This window comes from Prionailurus viverrinus, chromosome A1 (assembly GCF_022837055.1).
Source record: "Prionailurus viverrinus isolate Anna chromosome A1, UM_Priviv_1.0, whole genome shotgun sequence".
In the NCBI taxonomy this organism is placed as follows: Eukaryota; Metazoa; Chordata; class Mammalia; order Carnivora; family Felidae; genus Prionailurus; species Prionailurus viverrinus.
In genome coordinates this window covers 174,198,090-174,212,393 of record NC_062561.1, presented here as the reverse complement: position 1 = coordinate 174,212,393, position 14,304 = coordinate 174,198,090, and the positions used below count along the sequence as shown (strand labels likewise).

The 14,304-nt window shown below is 36.7% G+C and overlaps 1 protein-coding gene across 9 annotated transcripts in view; it reads left to right on the top strand.

The window, feature by feature from the left end:
• Positions 1-14,304, top strand: part of NSD1 (nuclear receptor binding SET domain protein 1) — a 144,567-nt gene that overhangs the window by 50,803 nt on the left and 79,460 nt on the right. For all 9 annotated transcript variants that reach the window (XM_047858512.1, XM_047858477.1, XM_047858486.1 and 6 more), the window contains one exon: positions 10,918-11,053. In XM_047858512.1, coding sequence (XP_047714468.1) covers positions 10,918-11,053 — 136 coding nt within the window. The remainder of the gene's footprint in view (positions 1-10,917; positions 11,054-14,304) is intronic.

The following is a 14,304-nucleotide window of genomic DNA, read 5'->3' as shown; positions in this document are numbered from 1 at the left end:
ATAAAACTAGTGATCTTTCTTCCCCAAGATGAGTACACCTCCCATCCCAGTCCCAGCTTAGGAGCTATAGTGTTTTACTTCGTTCATTTCTCTCTCCCAGAGAAACTGAGCTCCCAGAGGACTTGTTTGTTCCATCTCTATATTCAGTTATATGCTAGTCAGAATATATTTTTGTCCTCTAGTGATGAACTATAGAAATGATCCCTGAAAGTGTAGTCTTGTCACTCATAACATTTATAAAATGCTTAAATATAAAGAAGTTTCCTTGAAAATAATTTACTAACATAATAATAAACTGTGTCTTTCATAATTTTCACCCCCTAGAAACATCACTGTTTTTACCACTTTCCAAACTTAGTAAATATTTGAATGATTGAGTGATCCAACATGAATTACTTAAACTAAATTTCATCAATTCAGCAAACATCTGGGCATCTACTATTATGTGACATGCTACAGAGACAGAGATAAGACCGTCATTTCTACTTAGGTTTTTTAGTATTGTTAAACAATATATCTTAAAATGACTGAGGAGTAATGGGAGAAATTAAAAAACCCATTTAACCAGTTTTACTTGTTACATCTTTATTTATTTATTTAAAAAAATTTTTTTAATGTTTATTCATTTCTTGAGAGAAAGAGCATGAGCAGGGGTGGGGCAGAGAGATAGAGAGGAAGACACAGAATCCGAAGCAGGTTCCAGGCTCTGAGCTGTCCGCACAGAGCCTGATGTGGGGCTTAAACCACAAACCATGAGATCATGACCTGAGCCGAAGTTGGATGCTCAACTGACTGAGCCACCCAGGTGCCCCTACTTGTTACATCTTTTTAACCAAGTTGCATGAAACAATTGCATGATTAAAGAATGTTTAAAATGAAAAAAACCTCAGAATTCTGTACCTAACAATTACAGTTTTTGTATTTGTTTATTATGCAAGTTTTGTTTCCACAGTGGTAATACCAACTTTTTAGGAGCACCTGGGTGGCTCAGTCTATTGAGCTTCTGACTCCTGGTTTCAGCTCAGGTCATGATCTCATGGTTTGTGAGTTCCAGCCCTGGGTCAGGCTCTGCAGTGGTGGTACAGAGCCTGCTTGGTATTCTCTTTTCCCCCTCTCTCTGCTGCTCCCCTGCTTACCCTCCCTCTCTCCCTCAAAATAAATAAATAAACTTAAAAAACAAACAAAAAAGAGTCGGGTGCTCAACCAACTGAGCCAGCCACCCCAGTGCCCCTTTTGTAATTAATTATTAGCTTAATTACACTATGGACAGGAAATATATTCCATATGATTCCAATCCTTTCAAATTGATTGAGATACACTTTATTGCTTAGGGCATGGTAAATATTTATAAACAGTCCCAATGCTAGAAAAAAAGGTTTATTTCAGGGTGCCTGGGTGGCTCAGTCAGTTGAGCTTCTGACGTCAGCCCAGGTCATGATCTTGTTTGTGAGTTTGAGCCCCATGTTGGGATTCTCTTTCCCTCTCTCTGCCCCTCCCCCACTTGCCTGTGTGCCTTCTCTCTCTCTCTCTTTCACTCTCTCCCTCTCTCTCTCTTGCTCTCTCTCTCCCTCCCTCTCCCTCCCTTTCCCTCCCTCTCCACCTCTCTCAAAAATAAAAAAATTTTTGTGGGATCTTTGTGGTTTTCTACATATAAGATCTGCAAATAGACATAATTTTACTTACTCATTTCAAATGTGGTTGCCTTTTATTTTTCTCGCCTAGTTGCTCTGACTAGGACATACAGGAATTTGCTGAATAGAAGTGGAGAAAGTAGGCATCCTTGCTATGTTCTTTATCTCAGAGGAAAGACTTTCAGTCTTTCTCAATTAAGCATGATGTTCTCTTTGGGATTTTCATATATGACTTTTATTATGTTGATAGTTTCCGATTCCTAGTATATGGGTTTTTATCATGAATGAGTGTTGAATTTTGCTAAATACTTTTTCTGCATCCATGGTCATGATCATGTGATTTTTTTCCCCATTCTGTTAATGAGGTATATTGTATTTGCTGGTTTTATATGTTGAACATTCCTTGTCTTCCAGGAATATATCCCACTTGGTTATGATGTATGGTTTTTGTTGTTGTTTGTTTTTATTAATTTTTTTGATTCCAGTATAGTTAACCAGTTTAAAAAAAATTTTTTTTTAATGTTTATTTTTGAGAGAGAGAGACAGAGCGTGAGTTGGAGAGGGGCAGAGAGAGAGAAGGAGACACAGAATCCGAAGCAGGCTCCAGGCTCTGAGCTGTCAGCAGAGTCTGATCAGGGCTTGAACCCATGAACTGTGAGATCATGACCTGAGCTGAAGTCGGATGTTTAACTGACTGAGCCACCCAGCTGCCCCCCATTTGTTTTTTAATTGACATGTAATTGTTGTGTAACATTGTGTCATATAACAAAATGTTTTGATTTGATACTCTGTTTTTTAAGTATAATTTTCAATTTGTTTTGCTAGTATTTTGTTAAAGATATTTGCATCAATGTTGGTAAAGGATATTGGTCTGTATTTTTCTTGTGGTGTCTTCATCTGGCTTTGGTATCAGAGAAATACTGGCCTCAAAGAATGAATTAGGGAGTATTCCTCCCTATTTAGTTTTTTGGAAAAGTTTGATAAGGATGGGTGTTAGTTCTTATTTAAGTGTTTGATACAACTTCCCAGTGAAGCCATTAGATCCAGGGCTTTTCTTTGCTTTTTCTCTTTCTTTCTCTTTCTTTCTTTTTCTTTCTTTGCTTTTGTTTACTCATTACTGAGTCTATCTCTTTGCTAGTTACAGGCTTATCCAAATATTGTTTCTGTGTCATTTAGTTTTGGTAGTTTTTGTTTTGAGGATTTAGGGTTTTATCTAGGTTATCTAATTTGTAGGCGTACAGTTGTTCATCTTATTCTCCTAATCCTTTTTGTTTCTGTAGAATCAGTAGTGATGGCCACACTTTTATTTCTGATTTTAGTAATTTGAGTCTTTTTTATTGGTCTGCTAAAGATTTATGAGTTGTGTTGATCTTTTTAAAGAACCAGCTTTTGGTTTTGTCAATTTTTTTTTTCTATTCTTGATTCTCTTAATTTTCCCTCTAATCTTCGTTGTTCTGTCTGCTTGCTTTAGGTGTAGTCTGCTGTTCCTTGCTAGCTTAAGGTGAAAGTTTAGGGTATTTGAGAGATTTAAAAAATATATACGTGTCCTCAGCTATGAAATCCGTCTAAGAACTGCTTTTGCTCTGTCTTTTAAGTTGTGGTATATTTTGTGTTCATTTTTTTTCAAAGTATTTTCTAATTTTCCACGTGAATTCTTTGACTTACTGGTTATTTAGTAGTATATTGTTTAATTTCCCAATTTCCCTTGTCTTTTTGGTTTCTAATTTCATTCCATTGTGGTTGGAGAATATATTCTGTATTCCACTTATTTTAATTTTATTTTTGTGGCCTAATATATGGTCTATCCTTGAGAATGTTCATATATACTTAGGAAGACTGTGTATTCTGTGGTTGTTTGGTAAAATGTTCTTCAGATGCCTCCTAGGCCTAGGCCTAGTGCTGTTCACCCCTTTTATGTTCTTAGTGATCTTCTGTCTAGTTCTCTCCATTACTGAAAGTGGGTTTTGAAGTCTCTGTTACTGTTTCTCTTTTTCTATATTTATTTCTATGAGTTACTGCTTTATGAATTTGGGGGTCTGGTTTGTTGTATGTATATTTGTAATTGTTATACCTTCCTGTTAGATTGACATTTTGTCATTATACAATTTTCATGTTTGTCTTTAGTAATCTTCTTACCTTTAAGTATATTTTGTGATATTAATATAGAGAAGCTACCCCTTTTTGTTACTGTTTTCGTGTTATTTCCAACCTTTTCCTTTCAACTCCTTTTTTTGAATTTGATATAAAGTGTTTTGTAGACAGCATATAGTTGGATTATATTTTATGTCCATTCTGCCAATCTCTGCCTTTGAATTGCAGGGCTTTTTTAAATTTAGATTTTTTTTTATTTTAGAGACAGAGAAAGTGGGATTGAGGGAGAGGGGCAGAGGGAGAAAAGAGAGAATCCCAAGCAGGCTCCACGCTTAGTGCAGAGCTGAATGTAGGGCTTGATCCTGCAACCCTGGGCTCATGAGCTGAGCCAAAATCAAGAGTTGGATGCTCAACCATAAAGCCACTCAGGCGACCCTGAATTGTAGTTTTAAATCCCCATACATTTTATCTAAGTAGTGATAAGGTAGGATTGATGTCTGCCATTTTACTTTTAATGTATCTTATGGTCTTTTTGTTCCTCTGATTCTGTTACTATCGTCTTTTATGTTAAATAGATATTTTCGAGTGTAACATTTTAAGTGTCTTGTCATTTATATGATAGTGCCCCCTCCCTCCCTATACACACACAGTCGTTTTCTTAGTGGTTGCTCTGGTGAAGTAGTTAAGATTGCAATTAACATCTAAATTTGATGCAATGTGGTTTGTATTAATACCACATCAAGACATTCTTTATTCATGAAAATTTGAACTGTTGTTGTCCTTTATTTCAGCTAAAGAGCTCTATAATAATTTCTTGTAAGGCAGATTTGCTAGGGACTCTCCTTTAAATGGAAATACATGCTTAAGTATTTTTTTTAGTAATAAAGTATATACCATGTTAGTTTGTGGAATCAGCTAGTAAGTACTTACTGAGTATCTATTCTTTACCAGGTACTGGACTAAGTGTTAGATACAGGTAGGATGAGAAGTCTCTTTTTTCTCTTTAGGTGATTACAGTCTCTGAGATCCTACTGTGGGCTTGGTGCTATGTAGACTTTCAGAGAAGCTTTGCTACTATCAAATTATAATGAAATCATATCGATGCTTTATAAAGCACATAAGTTAACACAAATGTAAGATAATCTGTATTTTTATTTTATTCACTCAATATATTATTAAAAGAACAACAATGTGAGTTTTATATAATCTCTTACCTTAGGTGTCCTATTTATAAAATAGAGGCATTACCTATTTTTATCATAAGAATAAAGGAGTCACTTTTGACTAGGTTAGAAAAAGGTGAAATTCCAAAGTACAATTCACATAGCTCTTTACAGTGTAGTTCTTACTATAGCCTTTAAAACTGGGTATTTTAAATCAAGTTATTAAAAATATTTGCTTTCTGGAATCAATAGAAGCAGTAGTAGACTGTTAGCAAATGTTGAGAATATTTTTACTAACTAAAACAAAAAGTGAGTCCTTGAGTTGCAGTCTGTAATTGCACCCCTAGGTCCTTATCTTAAGTTCTATATCAATGTATACTGTTAAAAGAGTTGCTTTAGAAGATATTGTTTGTGGGGCGCCTGGGTGGCTCAGTCGGTTAAGTGTCTGACTTCGGCTCAGGTCATGATCTCACGGTCTGTGGGTTTGAGCCCCGTGTCGGTCTCTGTGCTGACAGCTCAGAGCCTGGAGCCTGTTTCAGATTCGGTGTCTCCCTCTTTCTCTGACCCTCCCCTGTTCATGCTCTGTCTCTGTCTCAAAAATAAATAAATGTTAAAAAAATTTTTTTTAAAAAAGAAGATATTGTTTGTTGTACCAGTAGACATCCATGTATTGTACAGTTAAAATTTGTTAAGAGGCTAGATCTCCATTAAATGTCCTTACCAGAATAAAATTTTAAAAAGAGAAAAAAAGACCTTGTTATATGAGTTAGCTGATTTTAAATAGTTCACTCATCTCTAAGTTTTGGATGTGCATGTAAGGATATTGATATCCGAGGATTATCTATGCTGTGGTAGCATTTAATAAACATTGAAATGGAACACAATTTAAGTCCTGTCCCATACATCCAGGCACATACCTGGACCACCTGAGCACATTTTATCTTAGAAATGTCATATAGTTTGGTGTGGACCTCTTCATGGAAATTTTATTAGTGAAAGTGTTTAAAGATCTCACCTGAAGTGTCTTTCAACCATAGCTTTTGGCTTAACAGCCAGTTCTTGATTGTGATTGAAGGAAATGCTTTAAAAATAGCAGTGACAGGGTTTTACAGGAAATTTTACTGTTGAAATGACATGTTGCTGTCCATGAAAGACTGGAAATGGAGATTTTGAACCTGTTGGGTTTTAGATTTGATTTAAACACTTAAAAACAAATTCTGGCCATATTCATTCAGTTGAAATTGGAAAAAATGTGTTGTATTAAAAAAAAAACATGGTCTTTAGAATTAATCAGGTTAAAATTTTAGGTCTTTACAGTTGTGATGTAACCTTTTCAATCCTCAGTTTCTTTTTTTTTTTTTTAACTTTTTTTTTCTTTTTTTAATTTATTTTTGGGAGAGAGAGAGAGACAGAGCATGAGCAGGGGAGGAGCAGAGAGAAAGGGAGACACAGATTTCAAAGCAGGCTCCAGGCTCTGAGCTATCAGCACAGAGCCCAACGTGGGGCTTGAACCTGCAGACCGCGAGATCATGACCTGGGCTGAAGTCAGGTGCTTAACCAACTGAGCCACCCAGGCACCCCAATCCTCAGTTTCTTTATATGCAAAATGGAGACATTGCCATTTCATCATGTGAGGATTAAACAAGATTATGTGTATTGGTTTCTGGGGCTGACATAATAAAGTGTCCCAAACCGGGTGTCTTAAATAATAGAAATTTAATTGTCTCACGGTTCTGGAGGCTAGAAATTCAGTGTTAAGTTGTGGGCAAGGGTTGTTTTTTTCCTGAGGGTTGTCATATTTGTTCCAGGCCTCTCCTTAATGTCTAGTTACCTCAAGAGTTCCTTGGTTGGTGGAAGGATTTTTCCCTGTGTCTTCCATCATCTTCCCTCTGTGTGTGTCTGTCTCTGTTTCCAAATTTTTCCTTTTCATAAGGACACAGTTATTTTGGATTAAGAATCACCCTAACTGACCTCATCTTGATTATCTGCAAAGACTCTATTTCCAAATGAGGTCTTGTGGGGTATTGTGGGGCATACTTTTGGGTAAGCACAGTTCATTTCAGTAGTGTATATAAAAAGACTTAGAACCATTGTATTTTTTCCAACTGTACATATAGAGATATTAGGAAAAGCCATTCTGGAATGTGCCTGTCCTGCCTAAGTTCAGATGATATTTCTTCACTCTAGTCTTCCTTGATATTCTCCAAGTGTCTTGGCATCAGGAATTCATCCTTGTGTCTCTTTAAAAAAAATTTTTTTTTTAATGTTTATTTTTGAGAGAGAGGGAGACACAGAATCCAAAGCAGGCTCCAGGCTCTGAGCTGTCGGCACAGAGCCTGACATGGGGCTCAAACCCACAAACTGTGAGATCATGACCTGAGCTAATGTCAGACACTTAACCGACTGAGCCACCCAGGCGCCCCCCCCATCCTTGTGTCTCTTGTTCAGCTTTCTATTGTGGTTGTTAAGTAAGTTTGTATGCAGATAAATTATGGGTTTAACATTGGTTATTTGGAAGTTTTACTTTTCCAAGGTGAAATCTTTAAGCTCTTCTGAAGAGAAGGGTCATATTTTTCCTTATTATTTTCTCTGCTTCATGAATGCAGGCCTCTCTTTGGTCTGGAATCCTTGCCTGTGTCTAATTTTTTATGCATTAAAGTTAGTTGGATTTGGTTGTTATTGTCTGTGAATAATATAATATTAACAATATGCATTTATATCGACATTATTTTCCACTGTGTTTGCACACATTGTTTTATTTGGTTCTCATGGTTAATCAGTTAAGATAGCATTAGAAAGAGGCTGGCTCAGTCAGTAGAGCATGTGACTTGATCTCAGCATTGTGAGTTTGAGCCCCATGTTGGAAGTAGAGATTACTTAAAAATAAAATCTTAAAAAAAAAAAAAAAGAGCATGGGGGAAAATGAATGCTTCAAGTTTGTGACAGTCTTTATCCATGATACCAATAATTTAATGAGACTTTTTTTTTTTTTTTTTTTTGAGATAGCACCTGCACACAAGTGAGGAAGGGGCAGACAGGCAGGGAGGGAGAATCTTAAGTAGGCTCCTCGCTCAGAGTGAGCCCAACTCTGGGCTCGATCTCACAACTGTGAGATCATGACTTGAGCCAAATGCAAGAGTTGGAGGCTTAATTGACTAAGCCACCCAGGTGCCCCAGTGGAACAATTTTTTGTGTTTCTCACTGACTTTGTTATTTTTTAAAATCATCATTATAGTTTCAGTGTGGTTCCTGAATGGTTACATTGTATGTGTGAGTGTGTGTTACATCTTCATTATTCCATAACTTCATCTGCACTTTGCATATTTCATTGAGTTGTCAGCATATTTCATTTAACAGGTCTCTTGTTGGACGTTAACTTTTTGTTGTCATAAATAGCTACTTGAAGTATTTTTCTACAATTCATTTACTTTTTGAGTTTTTCCTTTGGGTTACAATATTAGGAATAGAATTGTTTTCATTTTGATAGTTCATGGTAGAGCAGGTGTTTCTTGATTCTATAGCTTAGGAAACAGGTTGAATTAAGTGACTTAAGATAGCATAATTTGTAATAGAGTCAGAAGACAGAACTCATTACTACTTTGTCTGGTTATGTGATTCAGCTTCTGGCTTTACCTAATACCACTTATGTTATGTTCCTTCCTTGCTCTTAAAAGTATATTTTTGGGATGCCTGGGTGGCTCAGTCATTTGAGTGTCCAAATCTTGAATTTGGCTCAGTTCATGATCTCAGGGTTCCTGGGATCGGGCCCTGCACTGGGCTCTGCACTAACAGTACAGAGCCTTCTTCAGATTCTCTCTCTGCCTTTCCTCTACTCACATATTCTTTCTCTCTTCCTCAAAAATAAACATTAAAAAAATGTTTTTTAAAAAATTGCTTGTTGAGATACGGTTGACATTTGAAGGCATGTGTTTTATGGCTATACTCCTGATAATATCACTTTTTTGAAGTAACATGAGGAAGACTGAACCAATATCATGTCATAGATTGATTATGGCTTAGTTTATCATAAAGCATATAATAGTCATAGGTTTTATTGTTACTGGATGATAAGGCAGTGGTTGAGAGTTTGGGCTGTGGCATTGGACTACCCAGATTTGAATCCTGGCTCTGCCACTTGCTAAATAGCATATGACCATAGGCATGTTGTAAAATAAGAGTAGTAATACAGTATTTACCTTAAGAGAATTAAAAAATGTGTGTCTAGCACATAGCAAACAAGTAAATGTTAGCTACTATTTTTAAAGTGATTTAGGACTTGAATAAATCAGCCAGTATAATATTTAGCAATGATTGCCAAATAAATGATCATAAATTATATGGGAACCTACTCAAATTGTAGTTTTTAGTACAGACAAATAAAAAATTTGTTTTCCCATCCTGTCTTCGTATCTTGGTTTTAAAGTTTCAAAGTTTGAAAGCCAAGTTTCAAACCTTTTTTTCCTGATAACTTACAAACTAATAACAGGCAAAAATGGCCTTTTTTTTTTTCCTTTCAAAGCATAATATGTAGTTTGTCTTATTTCCCAGTAAGTCTATACTTGTAGAACTAATTACAATATTTTCAATAAGGGCATTCCATGGGATTTAACTTCTGTCAAATTATTGTCAAGTTTATTTATTTTCAGAGACAGAGACAGGGTGAGCAGGGAAGGGGGAGAGACAGGGGGAGAGAATTCCAAGTAGGCTCTGCGCTGCCAGCACAGAGCCCAATGGAGGGCTTGAACTCAAGAACCATGAGATCATGACCTGAGCCAAAATCAAGAGTTTGGTGCTTAACCCACTGAGCCACCCAGGCAGCCCTGAAAACAGAGTCTTAAAGTTGAATTGGTAACTTACAAGTCATTGGATTGAGCTCAATTCTTTTGATTTCCTTGAGGTGGAGTATTATTCATTTGAATACTCAATTTATTTGAATGATTTCAGTCAGTTCATTTAGCATACTCTTTATTGAATCCTTAATTCATTTTAGGCATTAAGGAGGGAAGATTGAGTCTGGAGGAGGAGCCCACCAAACCTTTTTCAAGACATGGCACTTTCAGAAATTTGTATGTCTCCTTGAAGTAAATGGGAGAGGTTGATCTTTGTCCAAGTACCCTAGGAGCTTCTTTTGGCTACCTAGGAATATCTCAGTGCACTTACAACTCCTTTGGTGTTGTGGGAAGCTCAGTCCTACTGAACACAAAGCTGTCTTCATCTTAAGCAAGAGGTCTGCTTATGGTGTGTTAAAGGCACAGGCATGGGTTTAGAGCTTAGATGGAGGATGTTGGATTGCAGACAAATTAGGCATATTATTTTTGGAGAAAAGATGCAGCTAGAGTCTCTATATTAGACAAGTCCAAGAAGCTTGATTTGTATTCTTTTTATTCTACATGAAGGGTGTTCCTTGGAGTTGTGCAGTATACCATTCTGCAGGTCCAAAGTCTGGGTCAGTTGCATTGGCACTGCTAGAGCTTAGCCTGTAGCATTCAGGATTATTTCATTAGAGCCATTATTGTTATGTAATTAATAGGAATGTGTATGTTTGAGAAGGATGTCAAATATAACCTGCAGAAGGGATCATAGTCTACCTGCCTCCCCCCCCCCCCATTTTATTGAGATATAATTGACATGTATTTGGGACAACATAGTCCCTTGACATTATTTCTAAATTCTTTTTATAATCTTCCCACTCTCACCTAGCCATGTTGTGATGCAAAGACTAGGGCAAAAACATCTTCTAGGAATGATTCTGTGTCTTTTTTCAGTTTTTAGGTTTTTATAGTTCAAAATAATTACTTTTTTTCTTTATGAATGTAGGTAGATTACTTACATAAAATAAATACAAGTTAAGTGCTGTATAAAGGGCTGTGTTATGAACAATTAAGACAATTTAGTTCTTTGTAATTGCTGTTAAGCTGGGCGTTTTCATCTAGAATTCTGTGCATTGCTTTCTCAGAAGGCTAATAGTAAAATAGTACACCATTTCAAAGGTTTTGATTCTTACTGATGACCCATGTTTTGTCTGTCTAAAGTGTCAACCCAAGAAAAAGTCTACGCCATTGAAGTATGAAGTTGGAGATCTCATCTGGGCAAAATTCAAGAGACGCCCATGGTGGCCCTGCAGGATTTGTTCTGATCCGTTGATTAACACACATTCAAAAATGAAAGGTAATACTAGTAGTTGATTATATGTTATAAAATACAGTATGGAATAAAAAATTTGTAGCTATCTTTAGTAATACTCCATTTTTACCTTTGAGTATTTTGTGGATGAATTGTTATTAATATATTTTACCTTTTTGAATTTTTTAAAAGTTTTAGTTTATGATTTAAAAATTCAGTTATTCCACTTATAGATGCCAGGAAAATGTTAGGTTTATTACCTAAAGTTCCACATTGTCACTTTGAGAATCTACCTCAGTCTTTAGGTTTGTATCTTTGCTGTTAAGTTTTCAAGCTGAAACAATTACAATGAAGGCTTATGAATTATTTTGAATTTTAAAATCTTGATTTAGAGTATTCCCTTTAATTACTATACTTTGTTTCTTATTCGCCTTGTTTGAATATCAGATATCTTTTTTTTTTTTTTAATTTTTTTTTTTCAATGTTTATTTATTTTTGGGACAGAGAGAGACAGAGCATGAACAGGGGAGGGGCAGAGAGAGAGGGAGACACAGAATTGGAAACAGGCTCCAGGCTCCGAGCCATCAGCCCAGAGCCTGACGCGGGGCTCGAACTCACGGACCGCGAGATCATGACCTGGCTGAAGTCGGACGCTTAACCGACTGCGCCACCCAGGCGCCCCCTTTTTTTTTTTTTTTTTTAATGTTTATTCTTGAGAGAGAGGGGACACAGAATCTGAAGCAGGCTCCAGGCTCTGAGCTTTCAGCACAGAGCCCAGTGTGGCACCTCAAAATCATGAGCCGTGAGATGAAGTCAGATCCTTAACCGACTGAGCCACCCAGGTGCCCCATAAATATCAGTATCTTTAAAATAATGTAAGGTGGGGGCCAAAACTTGATCTTAAGCTGCCTTTTTTCTATTAAGATGTTCTGTGATTTAATTTTAATTTTAATATATGTGTATTTTAGTTTTTGCATAGGTCATATATTCACAATATTTAAAAAATCAACTCCCTCCTTTTCTCTGATCTGTTTCAAAAAGAGTAACCAGTTTTTAATGTTTCTTTCTATAAATCCAAGTATATATTCTCATCTTTATTCTAACACAAATGTAGCACTTTTTTTTGTTGTTGTTCATGTTCTACAGCTTACTTTTTTTGCTTGTTAGAGGTTTTCCATGTTAGTGCATTGAAGACTGTCTTTTTTAATTTTTTAAATGTTTATTTTTGAGAGAGCGAGCGTGCGTGCGAGAGCTAGCGCTAGCTGGGGAGGGGCAGAGAGAGGGAGATACGGAATCTAAAAGCAGGCTCCAGACACTGAGCTGTCAACACAGAGCTCAATGCAGGGCTCAAACTCATGAACCATGAGATCGCATGAACTGTGAGATCATGACATGAGCCAAAGTTGTACACTTAACTAACTGAGCCACCCAGGCGCCCCAGTTTCTCTCTCTCTCTTTTTTAACAGCTGCATAGTTTTCCACTTTTTGAATATGCTGTACTTTATATAACCATTTTCCTGTTGATGGACGTTTAGGTTGTTTCTGATCTTGTGTTGTAAAGCCTATACATGCATATTTACATACATATGTACATAACATAAATGTGTCTCTGCACACACAACAGTGTAAAGAATAACTACCACATATGCATGTCTGTCTGTAGGATGATTTACCAAAAGTGGGATTAATTGCAGGATTTGATTTTATATTTTGAATATTGAGGTATACCTAAAGACCTTTATAGGTTTTTTGTTTTATTCATCTGTAAATCTAAAGTCTAAATCTGAAGTCTAAAGACCTACTGTTTTTTGTTTTATTCATCTGAATTTTTAAAAGTATTTATTTTGAGAGAGAGAGAGCAGGAGAGGGGCAGAGAGAAACAAAGAATCCCAAGCAAGCTCTACACTGTCAGCGCACAGCCTGACATGGGCTCAAACTCGTGAACTGTGAGATCATGACCCCAGCTGAAATCAAGAGTTGGATCTTTAACCAATTGAGCCCCCCAGGCAGCCCAGCTCACTGTTTTTTAAATATCTTATTCTTTGTGGCTTGTTTGGACATTTAAGTACTACTAGTAGAAAATTATTTTATTCCTCCCCCTCTGCTCTTACTTGTTGTATTATTCTATGCACCCTAATTGGGTCCATGCCATTTATTCAACATTTTCTAGCTATATTGTACAGTTAGTGTGCTAGGTATTGTGATCCATTAATGGGCAAAACATCAGTCCTGCTTGCCCTTTTATATAATTAGAGTCCAGTTAAAGAGATAAGATAACAACAAATAATCAGGCAGATAATTACTTAACTGAGAAGTGTGTCCAAACTGGTGTACAATTAGTGATATAGCAGGGGTACCTAATTTGGACTTGTGGTGCAGGATATTCAGAGGCAGTTATGTTAGTAAAGTTATCTTTGATCTGAGACTTGAGAGGATGAGTTGGCATTAACTAGGAAAAGAAGGAGATGATTGTTCCAGGCACAGAAAATAATGTGTACTCTGGCTTTGAGTGGTCTTCCACCCATAGAGTGATGGAAGGTGGCACAGTATGAAGCTGGGAAAGTTGATATGAGTCAAATCATGTAGCATCTTTTAGACTTAAAATTTTAAACTTTATTCTTAATTTTTTTTTAATGTTTATTTTTGAGAGAGAAAGAGACAGAGTGTAACCGGGGAAGGGGCAGAGAGAGGGAGATACAGAATCTGAAGCAGGCTCCAGGCTCCAAGTTGTCAGCACAGAGCCTGACGCGGGGCTCAAACTCACGAACCAGGAGATCATGACCCGAGCTGAAGTCGGATGCTCAACCGACTAAGCCACTCATGCATTCCTGTACTTTATTCTTAGAACAGTGTGATCCCATTAAAGGACTATGAGCAGAAGATGATGTGATTTGATATGTGTTTTGTAAACTTTCTCTGACTGCAGTATAGAAAATGGATTGGAAGAGGTTATAAATAAGAGCAAATTGATAAAAGGGTCATTGCAGTAATTATGGTGAGGCGAATATGGTGAATAGAGAATAAAGAACAACTTAGGAGATAAATCTATATGATTTGGTAATGGATGGGTAATGAGGAGTGAGGGAGAATAAAGTCTTGAGGTTTCTGTATCTTTGGATGGCTCCCAAGATTTTATCTTCACCAGTACAAGGCATGGATGAGATGGCTTGTGACAAAATGTGCAGTGAAAAATAGGGTGGCTTTGCGGAAGCCATTATTTGAGGCCTGTATGTAGCTACTAAGCTTGGAAGAGAGATGGAGGAAAAATCAGAGATGGAAGCGGAAATCCAGGATTA